Source organism: Rhodofomes roseus, assembly GCF_022264815.1.
Source record: "Rhodofomes roseus strain CIRM-BRFM 1785 chromosome Unknown C8Q71scaffold_35, whole genome shotgun sequence".
Lineage (NCBI taxonomy): Eukaryota > Fungi > Basidiomycota > Agaricomycetes > Polyporales > Fomitopsidaceae > Rhodofomes > Rhodofomes roseus.
Window position 1 is genome coordinate 342,861 of NW_025952991.1, and position 25,634 is coordinate 368,494.

General features: G+C 54.6%; 6 protein-coding genes across 6 annotated transcripts; 3 read left to right on the top strand and 3 right to left on the bottom strand.

Annotated features, from left to right (window-relative positions):
* Window positions 1–231: 231 nt before the first annotated feature.
* On the bottom strand, window positions 232–1,634 carry C8Q71DRAFT_887793 (cytochrome P450; the record flags this gene model as incomplete). The annotated part of the gene is made up of 7 exons (XM_047928597.1): window positions 232–442; window positions 507–764; window positions 849–994; window positions 1,047–1,166; window positions 1,228–1,354; window positions 1,410–1,506; window positions 1,562–1,634. Coding segments are annotated over 7 exons (996 nt in total), but the record flags the coding sequence as incomplete, so codon positions are not given.
* A 1,391-nt stretch (window positions 1,635–3,025) lies between these two features.
* C8Q71DRAFT_799615 (uncharacterized protein) lies at window positions 3,026–6,273 on the bottom strand (the record flags this gene model as incomplete). The annotated part of the gene is made up of 10 exons (XM_047925900.1): window positions 3,026–3,651; window positions 3,760–3,919; window positions 3,956–4,384; window positions 4,438–4,534; window positions 4,594–4,769; window positions 4,828–4,960; window positions 5,012–5,240; window positions 5,304–5,505; window positions 5,575–6,083; window positions 6,141–6,273. The coding sequence occupies 10 exons, from the start codon at window positions 6,271–6,273 to the stop codon at window positions 3,026–3,028; spliced, it is 2,694 nt and encodes an 897-aa protein (XP_047773286.1).
* Window positions 6,274–6,553: 280 nt separating this feature from the next.
* On the top strand, window positions 6,554–9,341 carry C8Q71DRAFT_727895 (uncharacterized protein; the record flags this gene model as incomplete). Its single annotated transcript, XM_047921903.1, has 8 exons — window positions 6,554–6,887; window positions 6,952–7,346; window positions 7,414–7,553; window positions 7,621–7,996; window positions 8,049–8,354; window positions 8,410–8,574; window positions 8,638–8,754; window positions 8,811–9,341. 8 exons carry the CDS (start codon window positions 6,554–6,556, stop codon window positions 9,339–9,341), a joined length of 2,364 nt encoding a protein of 787 aa, XP_047773287.1.
* Window positions 9,342–15,440: 6,099 nt separating this feature from the next.
* C8Q71DRAFT_863007 (uncharacterized protein) lies at window positions 15,441–15,885 on the bottom strand (the record flags this gene model as incomplete). Its single annotated transcript, XM_047928107.1, has 2 exons — window positions 15,441–15,719; window positions 15,784–15,885. The coding sequence occupies 2 exons, from the start codon at window positions 15,883–15,885 to the stop codon at window positions 15,441–15,443; spliced, it is 381 nt and encodes a 126-aa protein (XP_047773288.1).
* A 1,669-nt stretch (window positions 15,886–17,554) lies between these two features.
* Window positions 17,555–20,142, top strand: C8Q71DRAFT_887795 (uncharacterized protein; the record flags this gene model as incomplete). The annotated part of the gene is made up of 4 exons (XM_047928598.1): window positions 17,555–17,641; window positions 17,807–17,917; window positions 17,940–20,025; window positions 20,072–20,142. The coding sequence occupies 4 exons, from the start codon at window positions 17,555–17,557 to the stop codon at window positions 20,140–20,142; spliced, it is 2,355 nt and encodes a 784-aa protein (XP_047773289.1).
* Window positions 20,143–20,562: 420 nt separating this feature from the next.
* Window positions 20,563–23,061, top strand: C8Q71DRAFT_727897 (uncharacterized protein; the record flags this gene model as incomplete). Its single annotated transcript, XM_047921904.1, has 8 exons — window positions 20,563–20,692; window positions 20,880–21,019; window positions 21,195–21,360; window positions 21,497–21,531; window positions 21,595–21,853; window positions 21,912–22,245; window positions 22,493–22,589; window positions 22,726–23,061. The coding sequence occupies 8 exons, from the start codon at window positions 20,563–20,565 to the stop codon at window positions 23,059–23,061; spliced, it is 1,497 nt and encodes a 498-aa protein (XP_047773290.1).
* Between the last annotated feature and the right edge of the window lie 2,573 nt (window positions 23,062–25,634).

A 25,634-nucleotide genomic window follows, 5' to 3' on the forward strand; every position in this document is an offset into this window, starting at 1 on the left:
ATCATAAAAGGACTGTACAAGCGATGTCAGTTTACGAACAAGACGTACATGTCTGGCGGGCGTTGTGATTCGTCTACCCGACACGTAGGAAGGACGGGCTGAACCCGCAGCTCCCGATGGAGGTAGATCTTGACAAGCCCACGTTCATTGTATGCGTCCCGACTGCACTCGTCGCATACAGTACTTCAAATCTGCCAAACCACTTGACACAATCTCTGAATATCATGATAATCGCACTAACTACTACCTCTCGTCGTTCGGCCAGCACTATGCCACACGTCGCTTCCTGAACAACACCTGAGCGTCCTGCGCAGGGTAGCATACATACGCGAACCACTCATTATCTGGCCTCTTGCCCTCTTCCCGGAACTTCACGTCATACCGCATCACGACGCACGCAAGCATAATCTTCAACTCGTCCGCCGCGAAGAAGCGTCCCGGGCTACGCACCCTCGTTCATCAGTCTCGGCGGATACACCGAGCGAATCAAGCGACGAACAACGCACCACGCATGCCTCCCATGGCCGAACCCGATGTCCGTCGGGGACGTGCCCACGTAGTGCCGCCTGTTCTTGCTGCCCTCTCCGCCCATGCTCGAGAAGCGCGTAGGGTCGAACGTCGCGGCGTCCGGGAAGTTCGCTTCATCGAGATGGGTGGACCTCATCACGGCAGTCACGAGTGTACCTTCCGGGAGCAGCGTCCCGTTTGAAAGCAGCACGTCTTGTAGGGTGTATCGGATGGGGGCCACTGGCAATGAGCACGAGCTCAGCGTCGAGTGCGGAATAGAAGGGGGCACGCAGGTCGCTGGACAGAACTCACTGAGGACCACCCCGTTCATTCATTGCGACTCCTTAAGGAAGCTTTCCAGCCTCCACATCCGTCCCAGGGCCGCCCTTGTCCACCCATCTTCACTCACGACGCGTTCAATCTCTTCGCGTAGCGGACCTGCGTACGCTGGTTTCGCAGCGAGGTGGTACAGCGCGTGCGTGAACGTCTATATCAGAAACCGAGTCAGCAATTTTGAGAAAAGGAGGCGGTCCACGCACAACGCTCGTGGTGTGGATCGCGGCAAAATTGGCTGCGAGCACAGCATGGATGAGGAGGTCTTCTTGATTCGGGTGGCAGAGTCGGCGTGCTTCTTCCATCATCCACATCAGCAGATCCACCTGCCGGTAGTCCACGAAACCACATCAGCTTTGTGTGCATCCCGGGCATGAATCTACGTACGGGCTTATCCGTAGACGCATCATTGGGTTCTTCGAGCAGGGATGTTCGCTCGTCCAGGATCGGCTTCAGAAAGGGACGAAGCCGGTTTGTGGCCTGTCGCTGCCAAGGGAACAGGCTTGCGACGAGGCTTGAGTCAAGTCAGCGTACTCCCATGCGTCTCCTTATGTGACAGCATCTCTTACGGCTTCAGGTACTTCGGACAGAGCGTGAGGATGGTAGCGGCCTTGTCGACATTGGCAGCGTGCACGCGCATGATATCCAGATACTCAGTGTTGCGGCCTTCCAGCAGTAGAGTCAATTATCGTAGTGCAAGCTTCCTCGATAGTTCACTCACAGAGAGGAGCACCGACAAATAATCGATTGCTCGCCCGCGCTACAATCTTCGTGACCGTAGGATATGCATGGACAGTGTCATGGTATGACACGGAGGCCCCGTATTTTTGCTTTGTTTTATCCTATTTTTGCTCATTTTCTATGGACTTGTACGATACGCTGTACAGTAGACTTCGCCTGGAACGGCTTTCTGACTAGTCACGTGACACATCACGTGCTAGGGTTCGTCTTGTGACTTGTTCATCATGTGGCTTTGCTGATGTAACTTATCATGTGCCCTGCGGCAGCGCCTAGCCACCTGACTCGTTCTGACTCGTTCTGACTCATACGTACACATGACCTCAGTTCTCGGATCCAGCGTAGGTAGACCTGCCCTCAACTTAGCCAGTATATATAGGGTCCTGTACGCTGCCTAGCACTCCAGCTCGTCCTCTTGGAGTTGCTAGGTAAGCACTTCACATTGTACTAAGTAGAGTGCAATGTAACTAACTTGGAGTTGCTAGCATTGCGTTCGACGCTGTTAGACTGTTGTTGACCTCGGTCCAACACCTTGAGGTCAAGTGTTTCTGTTCACAGTTCTGTTTCTAGTCGCGTCAGACCTAGCTCCGCGACATTAGGACGAGCTCCTACATCTTCTTACCTGACACGCCGCAGTTGGCCGCGTCGTCACCTAAACCCTTAGCATAGTACAGAACTCCTAGCGTTGGTACCCCGTGCGCACGCGCATAGTCACACGGAAACGTAAGCGCTTGGGTTACATCCCTGAGCCCTGCATCTGGACACGGCCCTACCATAGGCTATAGGTCGGGTGTAGATTTACGTGGAAGTCTTGGTCTTCTAGACCTTGGGAGGCTGTGAAAAGCGGCAATCGGAAGCCAAGGCTAGCGCCACAGAACTCGTGTTTCTGTAGGCAGACAGGCGCAATAGGTCGAGGAGACTGAGCGTATCCAAGGCAGTCAGCTTAGCTACGTTGCGTGAGCTGTCAAAGCGGTTCCTGGAACCTGCGGGCTATACCGTAACAGGCATAAAGCAGCCAGCGGATTTCTGTTGAGTACGTACGCTTGTGCTCTAAGAATCCTGTGATAGGATAAGGGTCCTTGGGGTCCCTCACATAGAAGTGTTAGATAGCCTTAATCCCAAAGAGACGTGATACGGGGGTTAGGCCTACGGCGTCTCCAAAGGAAGCAGGTTGTCCAATATTTCTGACACCCTGGATTGCGACGGTCTTCGGCACGTTTACGACGTCCAAGACAACGAGGATACATACGTAACCCTCCATCAGTAGAAGTCGGATTTTGCTGACGCGTTCTAACGATCGGTTACGCGCTGACCGATGCTAACGGAAATTCATTAGATACCGTCAGCGCACTACGGAACCGTCACATTGTTAACGTGTCACAGAGATTGTGGAGAATTCGAACGCTTTGCTGACCATTGTGTTACGTGTTACAGTGACGAGTAATCACTATGTTAGTGGGTAACATTCATGTGTATGGTAATCTACATGCTTGCTGTAGTAGAAAGAATCAAAAGCTACGTGTGCGTACGAAAAGTCGAAATCAATGGGCAAAGGAGCTGGTCCATAAACAGGTGCTAGATGGCATGCTCGAACAATACAGTCGGTGTGAACTAGTCCAACGTCGCGTTCTCCATCAATTAGTTTAGGTTCTACAACCCACATACCCGTAATGGGATCAGGCGCGTCACCGACAGGAAAAAACCACTCGACCAAAGCACACGGATAAGTGACTGCGTTATGGGAAAACGAGAGGAAAGCAAGCACTCGCCCAATGAGCATCCCTCCCATGACACCTTCATCTGATCCGTCCTGAACAAGAACGGTATCCCGCCGTTCACCTGTGCCGTACCAGTTAGGATGGCTGCGAATCATCTCGCTGTGCATGCCGCCCGGACCGCAGAGTTCACTGGGTGCATAGTAGAACGCGCGCGCACTGTGATAGAGAGCGACGTGGCCGTGGAACGGGGGACAGTCGTTGATGTCGACCTCTTCTGCTTCTGATTCGGAATCGTAGTCCTCGGCGGGGTTCAGCTGATCATACAGGAGGCGGCGAATGAGATCCGGAAGCAGGCCTTTGATACGCTGCGGTAGGTCCAATCGTGCGATTGAACGCGAGCAGACTACATAAGCCATTGTCTGTATCAGCAAGGGGCTCCTTTCGCCAGGACATCCACACGCACCAGGTGTCTTTGCCAGAACAACAGAGACCGGCTCGGGGTCGCCGTCTACTCCATCAATGTCTTGGAAGTGTTCGTTTTCGGCATTGAGTTCCTCGCGCTCAGCATCACGGTTACGGTCGCCGCCATCCATGTCCGCATCAGGCAAGTCGTCCTCGAAGAGCTCCGGTTCAGCATCACGCCGTGCAGCAGTCAGGACGTCATAACGAAGCATCCCGTGGCTGCCAAAAACCGAACGGGCGGCCGCCAGCTTGTTGAGCCGTGAATTGATCTTGAGGATCTGAATCAATGGGTTATTCTTATTCGTAGCGCGCCATGGCCGTTTGACGGCTCGGATGTGCTTCGACTCAGTGATTGACGTGCAGAGTCCATTTGGCGACCCATAAAGACGAATACCGCGCACCAGATGTGCCAGTGCATGCTGGCGCGGTAACGCAAACCCATCCCGTACGTCCTCATCCCGGAAGACAGTCCGTAGCTCATGAAACTCGGCTAGCTTGTCCTCCATCTCCTGCAGAGACTCGTTGTTGTGCGATGATCGGCGTGCGATGTAGCAGAAGTCGAGAAATGCAGATACACATTGCACAACGCGGTCAGGGACTAGGCCTGTGATCGCTGGAATGAATATCTGCGCACAGAAGACGGTGTTAGCTTCAGAAACAATGATACCACGACACTTACCTTCATCAGGGCCTTTGAATCGTCTCCAGTCCACTGTTTGAAGTTCCGCCCTTCTTTGAAGCGGCGAAGACCAGGAAATGCGGGGACGGATCGAAGCCTACGTGACATACAGCATGAGCATATGTCGCAAGAACAACCAATGATATGCATCCGTACCGGCGGTCTAGATCTGCTATGATAGCATTCGCATCGTGCGCCGAGTGATGCGTCTTGATGTACACGAGGACCCATTCAACCAGGTGGTCTTTGAATGTACCTTTGATGACTTGATGCAGAAGATCTGGCGACAGAGCTTCATAGATGTCAGCACGTGGAAAGTGATCTGTGTAAGGCTAATTCTGCTTGTGAGAACAACCGTACTCGAGCAATCATGAGGACTCATAGACATACAATTACGCCGGGAGCAATTCCAAACGCGTCCCATAGAACGGCTGCATCGTGGGAATACGTCGCCTTGATGGTCTGCATGACCTCGCGAGATCGTCGCTGCCCTGCTTCGAGCGAGTCTGTCGGTGCAAAGCATCTGGTTTGAAGTGTCAGTTCTATGCAGCGCAGGCCATTGCACATAACTCACTTCGGACAGCATCCCTGGACGACGCCGGACAGATATACTTGCTCCGGATAGTCGGCCATGAACGGTCCAAGCGAGTAGATAACTTTGCGGTAGTGGCCGTCGGGGCAGCGAGTGATGCGTGGTGTCGTCATGTGTGGCTTCAAGGGGTCAAATATGTGAGCGAGTGCAGCATGGTAGATCTGCTTCTTGAAGATGCGGAAATCCGGGTCGTTCTCGTCCTCACTTGAGCCTGGCGAGTGATCAGTCGTGTCTCATGAAACAGAGGTAGTCGCACTGCGTGTAGATAACGTACCTTTGGGAATGGCCAAGAACGCAATCGGTAGCACGGCGTTCTGATGACCGCGCCGTACATCGCTATGGAAGACGCCGAGTGACGCATAGACTGGATGGAACTCTTGATTGCCCGTGGCAACAGACACAGTGGTCTTATCAGCTCCGGAGATCACGGTTGCAAGCATTGATCCGTGTGTCGATGGGTCGGCGGCAATTTTATCCTGCAAATAAGACGTCAGGAAAGATCAGGGAACAGGCACGGAAGGAGGCACAAAGACAACACCACATACCGATTCTTTCCAGGCCCATTGACCGGACATGAAGTGGGAGTAACGTCGCCCACCAATAGTTGTGAACTCCTGGTAGGCGGAAGGGTGGAACTTGTTTGCGAACTCGCCATCGTCGAGCATGTTCTCAAACACCTGCAATGGATTCTGCGCGTGAACAACGTACTCGGCGCGTTTCCAAGCTGGGGAAGTCGGTGTGATAGGGCCGTTCCAGCGTATCCTGAATGAATACCATGGTGCATCGCCCCACGGTATCGCGTCGATGGTGTTGAGCATGTCCTGGTGGGCATCAAACACTGGCTCTGTTCCAGTATTGTCGACGAGGTTCTTGGCCGACCAGATGCGCAGCAGCTGGTCAACGTCGTCCCTCGAGCAGAGCATCTTTTCAAAGATTAGCTCAGCAAACTCGAATGACGGGCGGTCCTGGAACGGCGCAAAGCCGTCCAAAGGTTCGCGAGGGGGCGGAGGAGCTCCTTTCGGCAGGAAAGCACCAAGTATGTTGCATGGTCGACCTGGAAGCATGTCAGCTGTGTAGCAAACTAATATATGACCACTTGCCGCCGACATACCATTGATTCGTGGATGGTAGTACAGTCTTGATCTTGGAGCGACGACTTGCGGATGCTTGTGTTCACGTGCATGTGTACAGTACCTGCGGCGAGTAGGAAACGTTTTCGAGCAGATTGTACATTGGAAAGCCATGATCCAGCCGAGATACTCAACAGAGGAATGGATTGAGAAGTGGTGCCTCTTGTCGTGCGACGTGGAAAAAGCGTTTCAGCAGACAATGGACTGTGGGAGAATAAAGGGGCGTTCTGAAGGGATTGTTACAGTAGCCGACGTGAGGGATTATGTGACACAGAAAGGCCCATTCGCCTAAGTCTCAACTCCGGCGTCACACGGCCTGTCCTTGCCTCTACCACCAGCACCAGCTGGCATATCCACCGTGTTCTGTCTTCTGCACGCTGCCTTCCGCTCTGCTATGCCCGAACCCGAACGTGGACGCGGCCGAGGCCGTGGTCGTGGACGTGGTACTCCTGTTCAAGGGCCTGCCAGTGTCCGTGGCCGTGGACGTGGACGTGGACGTGGACGTGGCCGAGGCCGAGGCCGTGGTACTGCCAGTGGGCAAGAGCTTGCAGATGGTGGACATGATGATGCTGCTATGACACCTCGCCGCAGCCTAAGGACCAGTCAGCAAAGTAGGCAGCCAGACGACAACATAGAGGAACTTACGACTAGCGATCAGCCTCCAGTGACTCTGGAAACCGCAGCTTCTATCGATGATGATACTACTGGGCCGTCAACACTGAATGCAGGTTTGTTAGAGTCTATTACACTCACCCGGCTTGTCGCTGACTCGGGCCGTCTCATCTTGAAAAGTTGACGAACCACAGGCTACTCTTGACAGCCCTCTTGAAGTACGCCCGGATCGTCGTCCGGACCGTGCCGGCAAAAATCATCGCCCTGGCATTGCAGCAGGGCTCCGAAAGCGGACACGAGAAGAGATCACAGAGGAGAGCGAGAGGAAGCGTGCAGCAAAGCGTGCTCAAGATGAGGAGTATGAGGCGATAGCACGTACGCGAGCCTCGCAGGAGGAGAGTGGTGCGACAAAGATTGCAGCCCTTTTCGACCGCAGTGCGCAGGAAGACGCAGATGAGGTTGCTGCAGAGAAGGAGCCCGAGGAGGTCGTCGATGGGCGACTCGGAGCCGGGCAGGACAACGAGTCAGATGTCGAATATCTCATCGATGGCGATGGTGATGTTGAGATGACGGATGTGAGTTGCATTCGTACTGAGCGCAGCGGCCCATGAGTCATCCTTGACTTACCTGTCTTGGATGTAGCATGTGCCGCCTCAGGCACCAAGGAAGACACCGCGTGAGAAGAGAAATGAGCGAGCAGCATCAGTACTCGACAGTATCAATACTCACCGGACATCGTCCTCTGCGCCCTCCTCCCAATCTCCAGTGGCGAAACGGCCTGTGTAAGAGAATCCCTTTCCTAGATATGACTCTGATGACTTACTGTTGACATCACTGCTTGAATCCCAGGGCTCCGCCGCCACGACAGAGCTCACCAAGGAAGGTCAGCGGCACCACTGGTGGGCTGGACGCCAACTGGCGTGACAAGGTTGCCGGACTTGCAACGTCAAGCACGAGCAAAACGAAGACGCCAAGATCGGGCGCCAGCCAGAAGACTGCGGAGGGCGAGCAATCGTCAGCAGGCAAGCCCAAGAAAGCAAGTAGCACCGCGGGTAACACAAACCGCAGTGCACCTCCAAGTGCAAGTCGCACGCCTACTACGAAACCGCAATCAAAGAAGGGTGGACGCGCAAGCCGGCAGAACGCGGTGCAGGAGAAGGGTTTGACGGATAAGGATGTGGAGTCGCGTAGAGACGAGGTGGTAGGATTGCCAAAGACGCAGCAGGTGCGCCGTGATCTGTGTTCTCAACCGCTCTATTGCTCATCATAGACAATAGATGGTTGTGATTGAATCTGAGGACGTACCATCAGGAAAGCAGAAGTCTCGCACCCGTCGCTCTCCATCTTCGATTCCGCTGGACAAGTCAAAGTCTGCGGAAAACCTCCCCGATTCCCTCCGCGAGATCTGGGACGAGACAGTGCTGCCTACGCTCAAGGAGAAGTACGGGGCGGCGACGAAGCTGTGGGATATAGAGCATGGTGCTCTTGTCTTGCGCAACGAGATACAGGAGCTCATTGATGAGTTGCGTCCGGATGCCAACTATGACGTAGTCGCTAGCTCTAAGGATTTGGTCTATGAAGTGGTGCGTCAGCGTCGTCGTGGCCCGTGTTTTGGTCATGCTCACTGAATCTTCACAGACCCGTTCCCGCCTGTTCCATTGGAGAAAGCTCTTCATTATCACAGCGAAGAAACTCGTTGATCCTGTTCTGCGGAGCTTGCCAAACAATGGCGCGCGCAAACGCTACGTTGCGGAGGCGCTCCGGCACAGAGGTGCTGCTTACTTTGATACGCCGGATGGGCAGGTAAGTTACTTCGTACATAAGCAGTACTATTATTATCGTCACCGCTGAGCATACGCACCCCAGCCTGGCCACTCTCGATTCGTCCTGGAAACTCTTGCGATGCACCTCAAGAGCATTGAGGGCTCCGTTGCTTCGAGCTGCGGACGGCCATATGCAGCTCTTGCACTCACATTCGCTGCCGTGAGTGATTGCAACGTCTTGATCAATCCAGCTCACATAAAATGGTAACGACACAGGTACAGCGTGCATTCGGGTCATGGGAGAACGGAGTCGACGCGGGGATGCCCGACTGGTCGGGGAAAACCATGAAACCGCTCATCGAAAGTACGTGGCGTACGAACATCGCCGGGTTTATCTCTCGGCCCGACGCATTCGATCACATCTTGGCCGCTGCCACGGAAGCCATGCAGACCGGCCGAGGGAAGAAGCGAGGAACACACCACAAGATGCATCGCAATCCCAAGAATGAAGCCGTCTCACTCTTTGAGCCTGCTCCGGCAGCGCGTGACGACTCGGAGCCAGAAGAGGACGACTTCGCTGGAAATGACGAATCCCAGGGGGAGAATGGCGGATACAACGCGGACAGCGGAACGGAGAGGGCCACCGATGATCCGAGGGCGGCGTGCGATGACGATTGGGACGAGCAGGCAGATGACGAAGTTGAGTATGACGGCGAGGGGCAGCAAGAGGAGGAAGAGTATGACGGCGAGGCCGAATACGAATATGCGCAATACGACGACGCCGAGGGATTCGATGATGACATGTGAGTCGTTGTCGATCGACGATGCGCCCATGCACGGCGCAAGGCGCGAAGCTCGACGATACGGCAGGTTGATGCGACAGGAAGACGGTGGAGTTCTCAGGGATAGAGTACAGACAGTGCACCATGGGCTATTTGATCTCGTACAGGCTACCTATGTACTACATACCCCATGCAATTGAACGTAGTATCTAACCATTCTGCTGCGTCGTGACGAGCTGCTGACAAGTGACGAGCTGCTGACAAGTGACGGACTGACCTGTTACACTGTTGTGAGCGGTGACGCTCTCTAACGACGCGAAGCTGCATTTGGCCAACGTTTGTAAAATTCGAACTCTTTTGCTGACGAGTGACACGCTGACATTGTCTAAAATTAGCATTTTACAGCCCGTCACAGCCCTTCACCGAATTCGGACAAGTTCTGATGTCGCCGGCAAACTATTTGCGTGCAAAACCCACCCCTGCCCGAACAGGTATACCAACACCTATCGACGCAGTACCCGATACGTGGAGTGCACTCCCGAGAACGCAAACCTCGAAGAAGAATCGGACCTCAGCGAAGAAGTAGCTGAATCCTCTCACACTCATATCCCTCCGGCGCAAGAAACAGCGCCCGCACCTCCCCAAACAGAAGCACCTCCCCCGCCAGTCGACGTCGACGACATGGCAAACGCAATGACCGGCGCCCAGATCTTGGAGATGATCCAAGGTCTCGCCCAAGGCCTGCAGCAGACGCAGACAACGCTCGGGCAGCTGACCACGCAGGTCGCTGCTCTCGCCACTAATTCGGGTCGGCCCTCCGACAACAAAAGCACGGTTCAGCGCCCGGCTACCTACTCCGGCAAGTCCAGCCCGGATGCCAGACGCTTTGTGGCTGCCTTCTCCCTCTACGCGCAGGAGATGGGCAGCAAGCTCAACACGCGCGTCGGTAATTTGTGGCAGCGTGATGATCAGCGCTGGGTACGATCGGCTCTGTCGTTCCTGACAGATGAAGCGGCGGTCTGGGCTACGCCCTACATCGAGGCAATGGTGGCTGAGAAGCCTGCGTTCACGAACTGGGATGCCTTTGTCACGGCATTCAAGCTGCGGTTCGAGACCCAGGACGAATCAGCGGACGCGAAGAAGGCCCTTCGTGAGCTGTATCAGGGCAAGCTCTCAGTTCCGGAATACGCTGCGCGTTTCCGTGAGGTCATGGAACGGACCGGTTACTCGGACGGTGACCTTCGAGATCGCTTCTACGAGCATCTCAGCAACGACATCAAGGACCTCCTCCCGACGACCGAGCGCTCTACCAAAACGCTCGATGAACTCATGTTGGTCGCTGCGGACTTCGACACACGGCTGCGTCAACGCCGTGCCGAGAAGGCCCGCGAGGCTGGTAAAACGTCGAGTACCTCGTCGACGAGCACCCCGGTCAGGACAACAGCGGCTCCGTTCGTGATCAGCAAGGATCCGAACGCGATGGACATCGACGCAACGCTGCAGGCGCCGAAAGGCGGTAACGGGAAGACCCGGGCGGACTTCCTCAAGGTCATGGGCGGTCGTTGCTTCGGTTGCGGCTCCAAGGATCACGTCAAGCGAGACGGTGGTCACGAGCGCGACATCTGCGACTGGTGCGGTGGAACTGGGCACAAGACCCCGGTATGCCAAAGACGGTTCCTCGGGTTGCCAAAGAAGGCAACGGCAGCTGCGACGTCTTCGACATCCTCTACGGACAAGGAAGTGGATGAGATCTTCTCTCCGGAAACTTCCTCGTCGACAAGCGAGGAGAAGACAGTAGCGGCCACCTCGCAGATGACCGACGTGGTGAACGCGATGCTCAAGCAGCAGGCTGAGCTCGCAGCGCAGATCGAAGCCCTCAAAAAGGCTTTTTAGATCGACCACACGCTACCGTGGCAGCGGCGTCGTGGTCGTGGGACAGGTATTGGCGTTTCTTCGGTTCTATTCGCATAGCTAGTTGTACTATACCAGAATCAGAGCTTCGAGATGTGCATTTACGTATTGATGTATCGGTCTCCGGAAAACGTCGAGAAAAGCAAGTAGCTGCCATGATTGACTCAGGCGCTACGGGATTGTTCATTTCTTCTCGTTTTGTATTAGAAAATCATGTAACTACCGTTCCTATGAAACATCCGATCGTTTTGTATAACATCGATGGCAGTAAGAACAAAGCTGGTAGCATCACTCACTACGCTCGTCTTAGATTACAAGTAGGTAGCTTTGATGAGGTGTGCGATTTTTTAGTTACGAATCTGAACAAGGAAGATATGATACTGGGTATCCCGTGGCTGAGGGAAGTGAATCCTAGCATCAACTGGAAGGAGGGTACGGTCACGTTCGACGAGGAACCGCAGGAGCCGGTTTCATCTGAGAACGATGATCTCCCCTTTCAGAAGATCGCCGGGACGAGGAAACTCCGGCGCGAATGGAAGAAGCGCGGAGTTATAGACGACTTGGCCGATGAGCTCTGGTGCTGCGCAGGTGTAACGTACTCAACCACGCTGGCAGCCCAAGCCAATCAGCAGAAGTCCAAGAAGACCTTCGAGGAGATGGTGCCGGAGCACTATCGAGACTTCGCCAAAGTCTTCTCGGAGGCAGACTCGGAACGTCTTCCCGAGCACAAGCCGTGGGATCACACGATCGACCTAAAGCCAGACGCACCTGAGACGCTACGGTCGAAAGTGTATCCAATGCCGGTAAACGAGCAAGCGGAACTAGACAAGTTCTTAGAAGAGAACCTCCGGAAAGGCTACATTGTGCCTTCCAAGTCACCGATCGCTTCGCCTGTCTTCTTCGTCAAAAAGAAGGACGGCAAGCTCCGGATGGTTCAAGATTATCGTAAGCTAAACGATGTCACGATCAAGAACCGATACCCGCTCCCGCTTGCTACCGACATAGTCAATCGGCTACGCCAAGCCAAGTACTTTACGAAATTCGACGTCCGCTGGGGATACAACAATATCCGTATCAAAGAGGGTGACGAATGGAAAGCGGCGTTTGTAACCAACCGCGGACTGTTCGAGCCGAACGTCATGTTCTTCGGCCTCACCAATTCCCCAGCGACATTCCAAACGCTCATGAATTCCATCTTCGTCGATCTCATCGCCGCCGGAAAAGTAGCTGTATATCTAGACGACATCCTAATATACAGTACGGACTTGGACGAACATCGCAAAGTAGTACGCGAAGTTCTCCGCCGGCTACAGGAACACGACTTGTTCCTGCGACCCGAGAAATGCGAATTCGAGCAGACGAGCGTCGAGTACCTAGGCTTGGTAATCTCGGAAGGAAAGGTCAGCATGGACCAAGTCAAGGTCCAGGCGATCACGAGTTGGCCGGACCCCCAGAACCTGAAAGCACTACGTGGGTTCCTGGGCTTCGCCAACTTCTATCGCCGGTTCATCAAGGACTTCGCTAAGACAGCACGTCCTCTGAATGACCTGACCAAGAAAGACGTATCCTGGCATTGGGGGCCCGAGCAGAAAGAAGCATTCCAAACGCTTAAGGACGCATTCACGTCGGAACCCATTCTAGTCACATGGGAACCCGACCGTCCTACGCGCGTGGAAGTGGATGCTTCCGGGTTCGCGACCGGTGGAGTTATCCTGCAAAAGACGGCAGATAATCTCTGGCACCCGGTTGCATTTAGGTCACAGTCGATGGCGGAAGCCGAGCGCAACTATGAGATCTACGACCGCGAGATGCTAGCTATCATCAGAGCTCTCGAGGACTGGAGGCACTATTTGGAAGGCCTTCCGGCCCCCTTCGAGATCATCTCCGATCATAAAAACCTAACGTTCTGGCGAACTTCGCAGAACTTAGGACGGAGACAAGCTCGCTGGTCGTTATGGTTGTCACGCTTCGACTTCACGATGACGCATAAACCCGGAAAGACGAACACTCAGGCCGATCCCCTGTCACGTATCCCTTCGCTCCAAGTCACGGATGCGGAGGATAACCAGGGTCAGATCGTGTTGAAGCCTGAGCGGTTCGCGGAGATTTCTGCTACCCTCAACGAGCCAGAATCCCCACTAGAAGACCGCCTTCGTCAGGCTAGCGAGCGCGAAGCTGAGGTGCTTACCGCGCTACGCGAGCTCCGTGAGCAGGGCCCACGTCGATTGACGAACGGACTCTTCGAATGGGAAGAAGACAAGGGTATCATTTACTACAAAGGGAAAGTCTACGTCCCCGCCGACGATGGGTTGCGCACAGAAGTCTTACGTCAGTGCCACGACGCGCCCACGGCAGGACATCCCGGTAGAAATGGAACCCTTGAGCTGGTCAGCCGCCATTACTGGTGGCCAGGAATGGCCAAGTTTGTGGAGAAGTATGTCGCAGGATGTGACAGGTGTCAGCGCTACAAGCCAGCAGCTCATCCGCCGGCTCAGCTACACCCCCTGCCCGTGCCTAGAGGACCGTGGACTACGATGGGCGTCGATCTGATCACCGGATTACCACTATCCAACGGATTCGACGCCATAGCCACGTTCATTGATCTCTACGGCAAACAGGTGCACTTCATACCCACGACCTCCACTGTAGACGCTTCGGGTATCTCCGATTTGCATTATCGTGAGATATTCCGGCTGCATGGGATCCCCGACGAGATTGTGTCGGATCGCGGTCCGCAGTTCGCCGCTAAGCTAATGCGCGAACTGTACAAGCGGCTAAGAATCAACTCGAGTCTCACTACGGCCTACCACCCGCAGAGCAACGGACAGACAGAACGCGCTAACCAGGAAGTCGAAAAGTACATTCGACTCTTCTGTGATAAACGCCAAGACGACTGGTCCCGGCTGCTCCCAACCGCCGAGTTTGTAATCAACTCGCGCGTTGCATCGGCTACGGGAAAGACTCCCTTTGAAGCCATGTATGGGTTTACGCCGGACTTCACTGTCCCTGTGGGTAGGAAAACAAGTATTCCTGCGCTCGACCAAAGATTGGCACTTCTTGCAGAAGCACGCAAGGAGGCGGAAGCAGCACTTCGTCTAAGCAAAGTCGCGATGGCAGATCAGGGCAAAGTCAAAGCCCCGGTGTTCAAGGTTGGCGACAAAGTCTGGTTAGCCGCCAAGAACATCAAGATCCACCAAGCAAGTCAGAAGCTTGGGCCGCGACAACTCGGACCTTACGAAGTAACCGAAGTCCGAGAGAACGACGACTACGTGCTTAACTTGCCGCCTGCGCTCAAGGTGCATCCCGTGTTCCATGTGGATAGACTATCTCCCTATAAGGGTAATGACGTCAACGGACTCCTTCCTCAGCCACCCGAACCAGTAGTAATCGATGGTGAGGAAGAGTACGAAGTCGAGACCATCTTGGATTCCCGGTTCTTCAGACGCCAGCTTCAGTACCTAGTCCAATGGAAGGGCTACGGTGCGGGAGACAACAGCTGGGAACCCGCCAAGAATCTCGAACACGCCCAGAAGGAAGTAGCGGAGTTCCATCGGAAGCACCCCAATGCACCTCGCAAGATAAACGCTGCTCTTTTTGACGGAATCGTATGGCGATCTCCGGAGAATATGACAGACGTCGTGCCCACAGACCTGGAATGGGAGACGGGGCGACGTGTTGGGATAGATTCGTCGGGACGACGAGTCTTAGGAGGGGGGTAATGTCATGGTATGACACGGAGGCCCCGTATTTTTGCTTTGTTTTATCCTATTTTTGCTCATTTTCTATGGACTTGTACGATACGCTGTACAGTAGACTTCGCCTGGAACGGCTTTCTGACTAGTCACGTGACACATCACGTGCTAGGGTTCGTCTTGTGACTTGTTCATCATGTGGCTTTGCTGATGTAACTTATCATGTGCCCTGCGGCAGCGCCTAGCCACCTGACTCGTTCTGACTCGTTCTGACTCATACGTACACATGACCTCAGTTCTCGGATCCAGCGTAGGTAGACCTGCCCTCAACTTAGCCAGTATATATAGGGTCCTGTACGCTGCCTAGCACTCCAGCTCGTCCTCTTGGAGTTGCTAGGTAAGCACTTCACATTGTACTAAGTAGAGTGCAATGTAACTAACTTGGAGTTGCTAGCATTGCGTTCGACGCTGTTAGACTGTTGTTGACCTCGGTCCAACACCTTGAGGTCAAGTGTTTCTGTTCACAGTTCTGTTTCTAGTCGCGTCAGACCTAGCTCCGCGACAGACAGGCAACCACTCTGCTTCAGGCAATCAGCCTTGTGCTCTGGAGGAATACAGATAGGCATGACATGCGCACCTGTCTCCGAGTCCGGGATGAGCTCCTCGAGAGCCCTCTCCACTTCTTCAAGGATGGCAGGGAAGAGCCGTGCAGAGTTGCGCGGGAGCCACTGCTTCATCGCATCGACGTGGATGGGGTATTTATACGCTTCCCAAGAGATGGTCAGCTCCGGGTCCACCAACTGTGTTCGGCGCGAGTAATCAGTGAATCGAGCACTGGGGAACCCGTGACGTCGCGGGGCGTACCTCATGCAGCGCCTCATCAAACGACATACGGTCATCCCCAAGGCCCAGCAGCTCCTCGTTCATCCTCGCGCCGCTGACCACGACGACCCACCGATTGAGCATTGCAAGCCTGAAAACCGGGTACTAGGTTGCCATTTCAAGTTAACCCGCGGAGCCCTGCACGGTCTGCGGTGTATGTCGCGCACCTTATTGTACCCTTCCTGTAACATGTCCTTAGCATGGAAGATGAACCTGAACATGCCCAGGTAGGGAGGACCCTACGCTTGGGATGCGCCTCAGCTGCACGAAGATGATTGTCAGACTTGATCTAGGATGCGTCCCGCTGCGAAGGTCCACGGCTTACCGGGTCGAACAGCCAACGTAAAAGCAGTAGGACGCATATCGTGCCGGCCAATGTGTACAGCATGCTTCGCGGTATACTGGCAAGAAGACGGCTCAGCCGAGGCACAATCGAGTCTACTTCAAGTGATTGGAGCAGGGGCAGAACGCCGACGCTGGTCCATTGAGGGTGCCGAATAAGACATCGTCCCACGTATATTCCCTTCCGCGCTCGCGACTCCAGTCTCTAGCCTTATCTGAAGCCTGAAGCGTATTAAGAGCGAAGTGGGCCTTGTTCGCGGGTGGAGACCTCCAGCAGAGGCTAGACGTGTACCTCCTATCGGGGAGGATTTCCATGAGTCTGACAGTGCCCCTAGAACGCCACGACGGGTCGCATCAAGTGCGCCGCTCTCCGGACATGCTGTGGCAGGAACCCCATTCATCAATATTCCAGACAAGATAGATAGCAGCTCACCGGAAGAGTAGGGGCATGACCTGCTCTTGCGTGTCCTTCCGCAGAAGATCCACAATTTCAGACGCGAGACTGATGCGGCTCCTCCCATAGATCACTGTACTACTTACTTAGAGTCAGTCCGCGTGTTAGTCACTGGACTTCTGAACCGATGCAGCAGTTATCTGTTTGCGGATCGTAGATGCGCAATGACTTGGGAGACGAGGGCCCATCTCCTGACCCGAGGACAGCAGGGGAGATAGGAAGGCACATAGGCCGCCGATCCCAGTACGACAGTAAGTCTGGAGAGCGTGATATACGACGGTATCAGTGACACCTTCGCGACAACAACTGTCAGTTTGGATAGTGCTTCGCCAAACGAGACAGTCATAGGACCATACCGGATATACCCACGACAGGTTAGCGATGATAGAGGTTCTGACCACCACTTGATCGCGATTGCAAGGGTAATGAGATGTCCTTGTCAGCACTACACGCAGCCCGAAGCCTTCGCACGCTGGCAACAAGCAGGGGAGTTTACTTGATAGGCCGAAGGGACCGTAAAGGGCCAACCTCGATTGTTGAGAATATTTGGTTCCTTCTCCGTTCCGCTCACCTTGGGTAGCCCCTTTCTCATTGATGACATGTTGACGATGTAAGGCCCACACTAGTTTATGAGCGGACGGCAGATCTAACGACCCAAGTCATCATCTCACAAATCGTCGTAGCGAGGGAGAGGACTCACCTCATCGCCAGCTCGAGCTCGTTAAAAGAGCTCCGCTGCCAGTGGCGGATGTCCAGTTAAAGAACACTGGTAGTAGCTCACGAAGAGCCAAAATAAGGGAAGAAAATTAGGCTTTGACCCGACAACGCAAGAGTGGTACTAGTCTGTATCGAGTTCCGCGAGGATTGAGCCTCGCGAGCTCGACCGCGAGGAGGACGAAACTGGTGGACGGACATCCGGCTACGCCGTGACGAACCAAAAACGACTCTCGTCATCCGATGCAGTTGATGCCTTCCGAAGACATCAACGCCTTGCCGCATTTGTCTGCACACGAAGCCGAGCACTGTGACGACGAGAGGAACCTGGTACGTGCGACTATCAATGTCATGGGCCTCCCGTCGTCCGAGTCCCCGCGGCCTTCGCGCGGGGGCAGCGGAACTCCTTCACGCGGCGCGAGGGGCAGCTCGCTGAACCCCAGGTAGGCCCGCTGTGCGTCTGTGCCGCATCATAGACACTCTGAGTGACTACAGGGGGATGGCTCAGCGTCGAGCTTCTCCGGGACGAAGGAATACAGCTGGCGTTCTCAGGCTGGCGTTCTGATACGTCGCGCCAACCTGGGCATCCGGCCGCTTCTTGTTCTCGTACCACCACCATCTCGCTTAGGCGCCCTTCGCCATGCCTTCGCCCTCCCCCTCCCTGTTTGACTATGACCCTCCCCTATCCCCCGAGAGCACCCCAGCCGCTCCTGCCTCGACCACTGTTTCTGGTGGTGCCGCAGGTGGCACCACCGGATCCTCCTACGGCGGTCGCAAGACCCCGTACTCCAAACCTAAGGCGAATAGCCCATCTCCGAGCGAGGAAAAGGTCTCAGCACCTGCCCGAGCTCGGACTCTCTCGCGCCATGGCTCTGTCGAGGGTACACCACCCCCGGCAAGTCTAGCGTATGTACCGAGTAGCCTCCTCGAAGAGCGCGAACTCGAAATACCCCGAAGCTGGGCCTCCCCTATGGTGAGCCCTGCCCTTTGCCCCGACCAGCCGGCGTCTAACGCCATGAGGCAGCCGGAGGACCCCGGAGACCGCGGCATGTCCGTGGACCCCGAACTCCACGCCCCGCCCCTCGACTTTGTAGCGAGGTGGCCGGAAGTAGCAACCACGTGGAAGTGGGATGAGGACGAAGCGCTCGCGGCCGTGCGCAGAAACCTCGCCAACATCCACGCCTTCCTTGAATCGGGCCGAGCCCAGTTCAAGAAGCAAGTGTCCGACGTCGTCTCCAACGGGGCGGACCAATCGGGTAACTGGTGGCACCTTGCTTCCCAGGAGCTCGCCAACGTTTTCCGGACCTGGATCGACATTGCTCCAGCGTCTGCCCAGCTCCTATACCCTCCCGGGTCGGAGGCCATCGCCCAAGCTCTCTTCCAGGAGAGAGAGGAAAGCGCTGCGCTTCGCGCGCAGCTTAATAAGCGAGACGAGTGGCGGAAACCGCTCACCAATGCCTTCAACCAGCTGTACGAAAGGGTACACGCTGACCACGACCTCATAAACAAGGGAGTCCTTGCCACGAGTGACGAACTTAAGCGTGAGGTAGATGGCCTTAGGTCGACGTTGAAGGCGGTCTCTGGCCGCGTCGACAGTATCGCAGCGGGTCCGGCTTCCTATGCCGCGGCCACCGCTTCTTCCAAGGGCAAAGGGCGGGAGAGGGCACCCTCTCCGCCGCATGTCCACTTCGACGAGCAGAAGACGACGGATCCCCGGAAACGGAAGGACCGCCCTCAGACGCCCTCTGACGCTAAGGCTGCCCAGGCAGCTGATGCAGCCAAGGCTAAGCGCGCGCGCAGCCAATCCCCCTCGACGGCGACTGCGTCTGGTGACACCATGTCCCAGGCCATCGTCCTCGACTCTTCGCAGGACTGGGCCCGTCTGGGTCAGGCTGCTTCAATCGGAGGACTAGCTCCCTCCATCGGTTTAGTGAACGCGCTCGCGATCTCTAAAGGTCTGGAAGCTGCCGGGTACTCCCGCCCTGGCGCTCCGCCTCCTCCTGGGCCCATCGGGTCTTCTGCTCTTGTCGCTCGTCCCGGACAACCGGCGACAGGGACGCCCTCCTCCAAGAAGCCGGTTCCGCCTGCTCCTGCTAAGAAGCCCCCGCCGATCCATGTGAAACAGGGCAACCCGGTCGAGAACTCGTGCTCCGTGCTAGTGCGGATTTTCCCCCACACCTTCACCGACATTGACTGTTCGATGGAGCTCCTCACGTCGTACATTAACGACGCTTGCCGAAGTTCGGGTTCGATGATGCAGGCTGCCTCGTCTGTACTCAAGAACTCGGGACGAGACGTCATCGTCAAGTTCGCCGAAAGGCCGACTGATGAGCTGTTCGCCGTCCTTCGCGAGAAGGTGACTGCGCTCCTTACCGCCCTCGCCGCTGAAAAGCGCCCGGGGGATCTTTTTCAGGCGAACGTCGAGCACATCCACGAGCTCACGTGCGTCAGTATCAAGACGCTTGTCACTGCTCGGGCCGTCCCGGGTCAGAGGAAGCTCGCCGACGTCACCATGGAAGAGTTCTGGCATGAGCTCGTCCGGTGTGCGGAAATCGACAAGAATACGAAGGCGTTTTTGGACGTCGTCGTCCCCTTCTCCAACTCTCCTCGCGCTACCGTTGAGAGGCAAGGCAGTACTGGACAGCTTAAATGCTTCGTCCGGGACTATCACAGCGGCATCAGGAAAAAGATCAATCGCTATGTTAGACAATATAGTAGGTGTAGTCAGCATAGGCTCATTGCGAACCCCCTGTTTTATAGCCGTCCATAGATCGCCGGCTAAGATCATAGCCATCTGTAGCGCCACTGCCGGTCGACATAGGACAGTATAGAACACTGTAGAGACACTAGCATGATAGCACAATAGACTTATAGGCTTATATAGGGCGGTATATGCAAGTATAATCAGTAGCTGAGTGTATACCCATTGTACCTGCTACTAGCACTCGCAATCATGACAATATGACAGTACGAAACACTCCTTCGTGCTGCAAGACACAACAGAATTGCAGAGAGATATATTGAGACTCATATAGACATGATACTACTAAGAACAGCCTGAGCCACGGTGCTTGTCATGACTCACCGCGCCCACACCCACACCTACCATGCTGTCCATATACCCTGTCTCGCCCGTCCCCCACCCGTTGCCCTACCGCCGTGTATGTATGCACTGGCAGGGCTAGTATGTACGTTTGCCTGAAAGGGCACACAAGCGAAGGGCACGCGAGTGAGAGCGTGCGCGAGGGAGAATGGGCGAGGAACAATGGGCACGCAAGGGCGCGGCAGCGGACGAGATAGAGTGGACGTGCGAGCAGGCGAGAGAGAGAATGGGCGTTCCGCGCGCAAGCAGAGCAGGTGGGCGTCGGTCCACGTCCACAGGTATGCACTACCAACAGAAGTCAGTAGAAAACATGCAGAAATGCATGCTCACCTTCGCCCTCGACCCTTCATGCTCACGTTAGCACTAGTATGCACTGCGCTTGGGCTTGCATGCCTGTTGTGTCCGTGAATTTTAGAAAGAAACAAGAGTGAGGGACGAGCACCGAACCTAACATATGTGCACTAGCATGCACGGTGCACCCGCACACGCGTCGGCCGCTTCACCTCGGACATCTCCCGCGCATCGGCCTCCACATTGGAAGAGATTATGTTAGGAATCGGTATGGTGGGCGACGGTGTGCGCAAAGGGAGGCGACGGTGTTGTTGGTGTGTGCGGACGACGAGCGCGGGTGACTCCACTGCGCGCCGAATGGACCATACGGGCTCCGAGGCGCTCACGCGTCGGCGATCGCGACAGGACGCCCAGGCCATTTGTCTATTCATTGTCCGGTGTTGATATGCAAACGCATACTACGGAATTGACGTGGCACTCACCGGACAGTCTTCCGGCGATGCCCATTGTCTTCGCACAGTGGGCATGAGCTGTTGCGCGCTCGGCTTGTCGATGCGTTGGCGGAGTGATGGCAGATGTGATGTGCGACAGCACCAGGATGAGGCCGAGGGCTGGGTGGCGTTGGGAGGAGGAGACGAAGGACGACCGTCGACAAGTCACAACGCGCGTCGCACGACGCTGAGTCAAGACTAGCGCCCGCCTCGGAATGTTCCGGCACGAGCCCTCCCCGGCGTCTGCGACTCTGCTGTCTCCTTCGCACTTGTCCACCCGCGCTCGCTTGCTTTCGAAAGGCCAGGAGCTCAGCGCTCAAGCTTCAAGCTTCAAGGTGCGTCCTCTTGGGTGGAGCTTATCGTAAGTACTCGTGTATGTTTGGGTTCGATTGATGTAGCCTACTGACCCCCTCGCCCTCGTGCCCTCGCGCCGTGGGATGGTCCAGGAGCGCGTGCGTTGTGCGGACCCACCACGCTTTGTCGCCTGCCACGCTCGCCCACCACAACGCTTGCCCGCGCGCCACGCCACCCTGCCCTATCACGCCGCCGTGTCCACCCATCGCGTATGTCCGCCCATCGCGTGCATCCGCCGAGCCCTCACCGCAGTGTCGCGTTGCCCGCAACACGCGCCGTCGCCCTCGGCACTGCACATGGATCGTTAGCGAGCAGGCCCCTCCACATTGTCCGGGCCCTCATCAGCTATGCCCGTGACGAGGTCCTGAGCGCAACCGGTGCAGCTCAACCGCAGACCCGGCGCGGCCAACGCCGTCCAGGCGAGACACTAGGCCGTTCCTCTCCGTATCAGTGGCCACGACATCGCTATCCTGCTCGCCCTCGCTACTCAGCGCCGCCCAGTTGCCCACCACGCGCTCCTCGAGCTGTGCGATCCATGCGCCGCGCTTCTGTAGGAAGCTCCCGATCTCTCGCGCGTACCACCAGCCGACAGGGTCCGTCCTGTTCTACAGCATCATTTTCAACCCCGGCAACACCATCTTATTCTTGGATCGCTTCGAGCATGCGCGGGAGGATTGGACAGAGCAGGAGCGTCTGTGAGTGCAGTACACGGGTGGCGCATGGTCCGGGAGTGGCAGAGTTCTGGGATGAAGTTGAGGATGATTGGCTAACATATACCTGGACGAGACTGGAGCACTTGAAGGTAGAGACTCAAACATGTTCTGTAGCTAGTACTAGTGACTCAGAACACGCATGTTTGTTGTATTAAGACCAATCTATTTATCTGTGACTTGGATCCTCACACTAAAGTGATCACTGTCGCTGCTTGTGGCGTTGTTCAAGGAAGGAGTGGGCAGACTACAGAGTCTATGATCATGATCATCTCTTTCGATACCAATATCAACACTACTACGGCATAAACCAAAATACAGCCGCTATGGTTCACTATCTACCATGAGGAATTCCTATGGGTCACTATCAACTACCTATACTTGTCTACAATGCGCTATGGACGACTGTATAGTGCGCGCCTGTGGCTATGACACGGACAGTGCCTATCCTGGCTACGTACCTAGGGCGGCCGCTATGCCCGAAATTCCTTTTTCCTGATGGGGGCTATTGCCCACAAGCTGGCTTCCAGAGACGTGCTCCTCTTCGGGACGCGTCATAATGTCCAGGTCTACAACGCGCGCAACGCGATGAAACCCTGCACCAAGTGCTGGCGATGGGGTCACGGTAGTGACCGATGCACGCAACAGAAGCTTTGCTGCCCCCTGTGCGGCGAGCATCACACCGAGGAAGCGCACGCGGCGGAGGCCTCGTGCTGCACCGAAGCGCGGTTCTGGACGGATGACCTTCCGGTTTGTCCCTCCAGTGATGTCAGTTTAAGTGCATCTACTTTCATTCATTAATGAATTAAACCCTGGATCTGATTTACACACTTTTGTACCCCTGTTAATCTAATCCTAATTCAATGCAGTCTTAATCCATTGCTCAGCTCATATGCCTAATCCTGGTGTATTACAGAGGTCTTTTGATGCATTCTTAATGCACTACTGATCCACTTATAATGCACTGACTTAAGACATGCTTGATCTCAGTGTATCACAGGGGTACCTTGATACACTATTGATCCACTAAAGATGCATTGTCCAAGTCAGTGTATTACATGTTTAAGGCATACATGTATGCAGTTCTAAGCTGCTGGATTAGTTTTAGATCAAGGCAAAAAAAGGGGACATTGGGGGTTTGAACCACAGACATCAGAAAGCATTACATAATCACATCATCAAGTCGGACCACAGGAACACTAACCACTACACCACAGGTCTGTTAGAAATGTTGTAACACAATGTTATATGTCACATTACTGGGATGCTGGACTTAGACATATTTTGGATGCTGGCACAGGGTGCCCTGCATTAGTGGTGGATCAATAGGTGTGTTAGCAGTGAATTGACACAGTGTGGTAACAGTGAATTAGCAGTGACTTGACACAGTGTGTTGACAGTGGATTAGCAGTGAATTGACAAAGTGTATTAGTGCTAGCCCAACATGTGACTCAAAAGTGACTTTAACCTTTGACCTAACAAATTTGACATCTAGCATCCATTGTCAGTTGAGTCACTATTGAGTCACCTGTCTGGCTAACATTAATGCACTATGTTGATTCATCACTGATTCACATGTTGGGCTAGCACTAATACACTTTGTCAATTCACTGCTAATCCACTGTCAACACACTGTGTCAAGTCACTGCTAATTCACTGTTACCACACTGTGTCAATTCACTGCTAACACACCTATTGATCCACCACTAATGCAGGGCACCCTGTGCCAGCATCCAAAATATGTCTAAGTCCAGCATCCCAGTAATGTGACATATAACATTGTGTTACAACATTTCTAACAGACCTGTGGTGTAGTGGTTAGTGTTCCTGTGGTCCGACTTGATGATGTGATTATGTAATGCTTTCTGATGTCTGTGGTTCAAACCCCCAATGTCCCCTTTTTTTGCCTTGATCTAAAACTAATCCAGCAGCTTAGAACTGCATACATGTATGCCTTAAACATGTAATACACTGACTTGGACAATGCATCTTTAGTGGATCAATAGTGTATCAAGGTACCCCTGTGATACACTGAGATCAAGCATGTCTTAAGTCAGTGCATTATAAGTGGATCAGTAGTGCATTAAGAATGCATCAAAAGACCTCTGTAATACACCAGGATTAGGCATATGAGCTGAGCAATGGATTAAGACTGCATTGAATTAGGATTAGATTAACAGGGGTACAAAAGTGTGTAAATCAGATCCAGGGTTTAATTCATTAATGAATGAAAGTAGATGCACTTAAACTGACAAAGATGGTCCCTCTGACCACCACTACTGCCCGAACTGCCTCCGGGCAGGCCACGGCCCAGCCAACCGGACCAGTTGCACGGTCTGGAAGCACAATAACGACAAAGCCTTGGTCTCACGTAAGATCGAGGCGGCGGAGTCACCTAGGCAGCAGGACGACCGAGTGAAGAAGGAAGTCCAGAAGCTAATCACATCCCTGCGCAAGCAGCGCGATCAGCGCATGCGCGAGGCCGACGCGAGAATAGCCGAAATGGCTGACGCAGCGATGGCAGACGCCCAGGGGGAAACCTCGGGGCCGTCTGCGTAATCTCACCAGTACGTTGCCTTATGGAATCACAACCGAACGTGAATGCTGATGCTGGAGGATCAGCTAACCCTATCCCTCCACGTGTTGAGCGGCGGCCCACCCCGACGCACTTTGACGACGAGCCCATCAATGCTGAGCAGCTCGAGTTCCTTGACCGGTGGCTTCAACAGCCTCCCGGAGTACCTGTAATCGTACCTGTACCACCACCAGTACCGAATGATAACATCCTTGACAATGAAGCTGAGCCTGAGCCGGCCTTTAATGTCAAATTTGTTTCTGCCAATGTGCAGAAATCTGCTGAGAATACGACTCAGCTCCTTGAGCGCTACAGAGACGCCGACGTCATCTGCGTACAAGAGATCTTCTGGGGACATATCAAAAATGTGCCGTCCAGTAAGAAAAAGGACGGGGACTCGTATGAGAATACGACTGCTCACCGAAATTTCACGTGCTTTGGCGCGTCCTCCAAGTCCCGGGTTGCCACATACGTGCATCGCCGCTGGCGCGGGGCTAGTCCCCACATCATTACCGGATCAGCACCTCATGGTGACTGTCTCCTGGTCTCCTTCGGTACACCACAGGGCGCCTGCAATGTGCTCAACGTGTACAATGATAACGGGCCGAACAATGTGATCTCTCACTTGCTCGAACACGTGGACTCCCTCCCGCCTATCACTTTGATGGCGGGGGATTTTAACCTGCACCACGTCGCATGGGACAAGGTGACACGCAACTGCAATGAAAATCCTCCTCACGGAGGTACAATTTCAGACTTATGGGACTTAACCACGGAGCTTCAATTGCTCCTAGGGAAT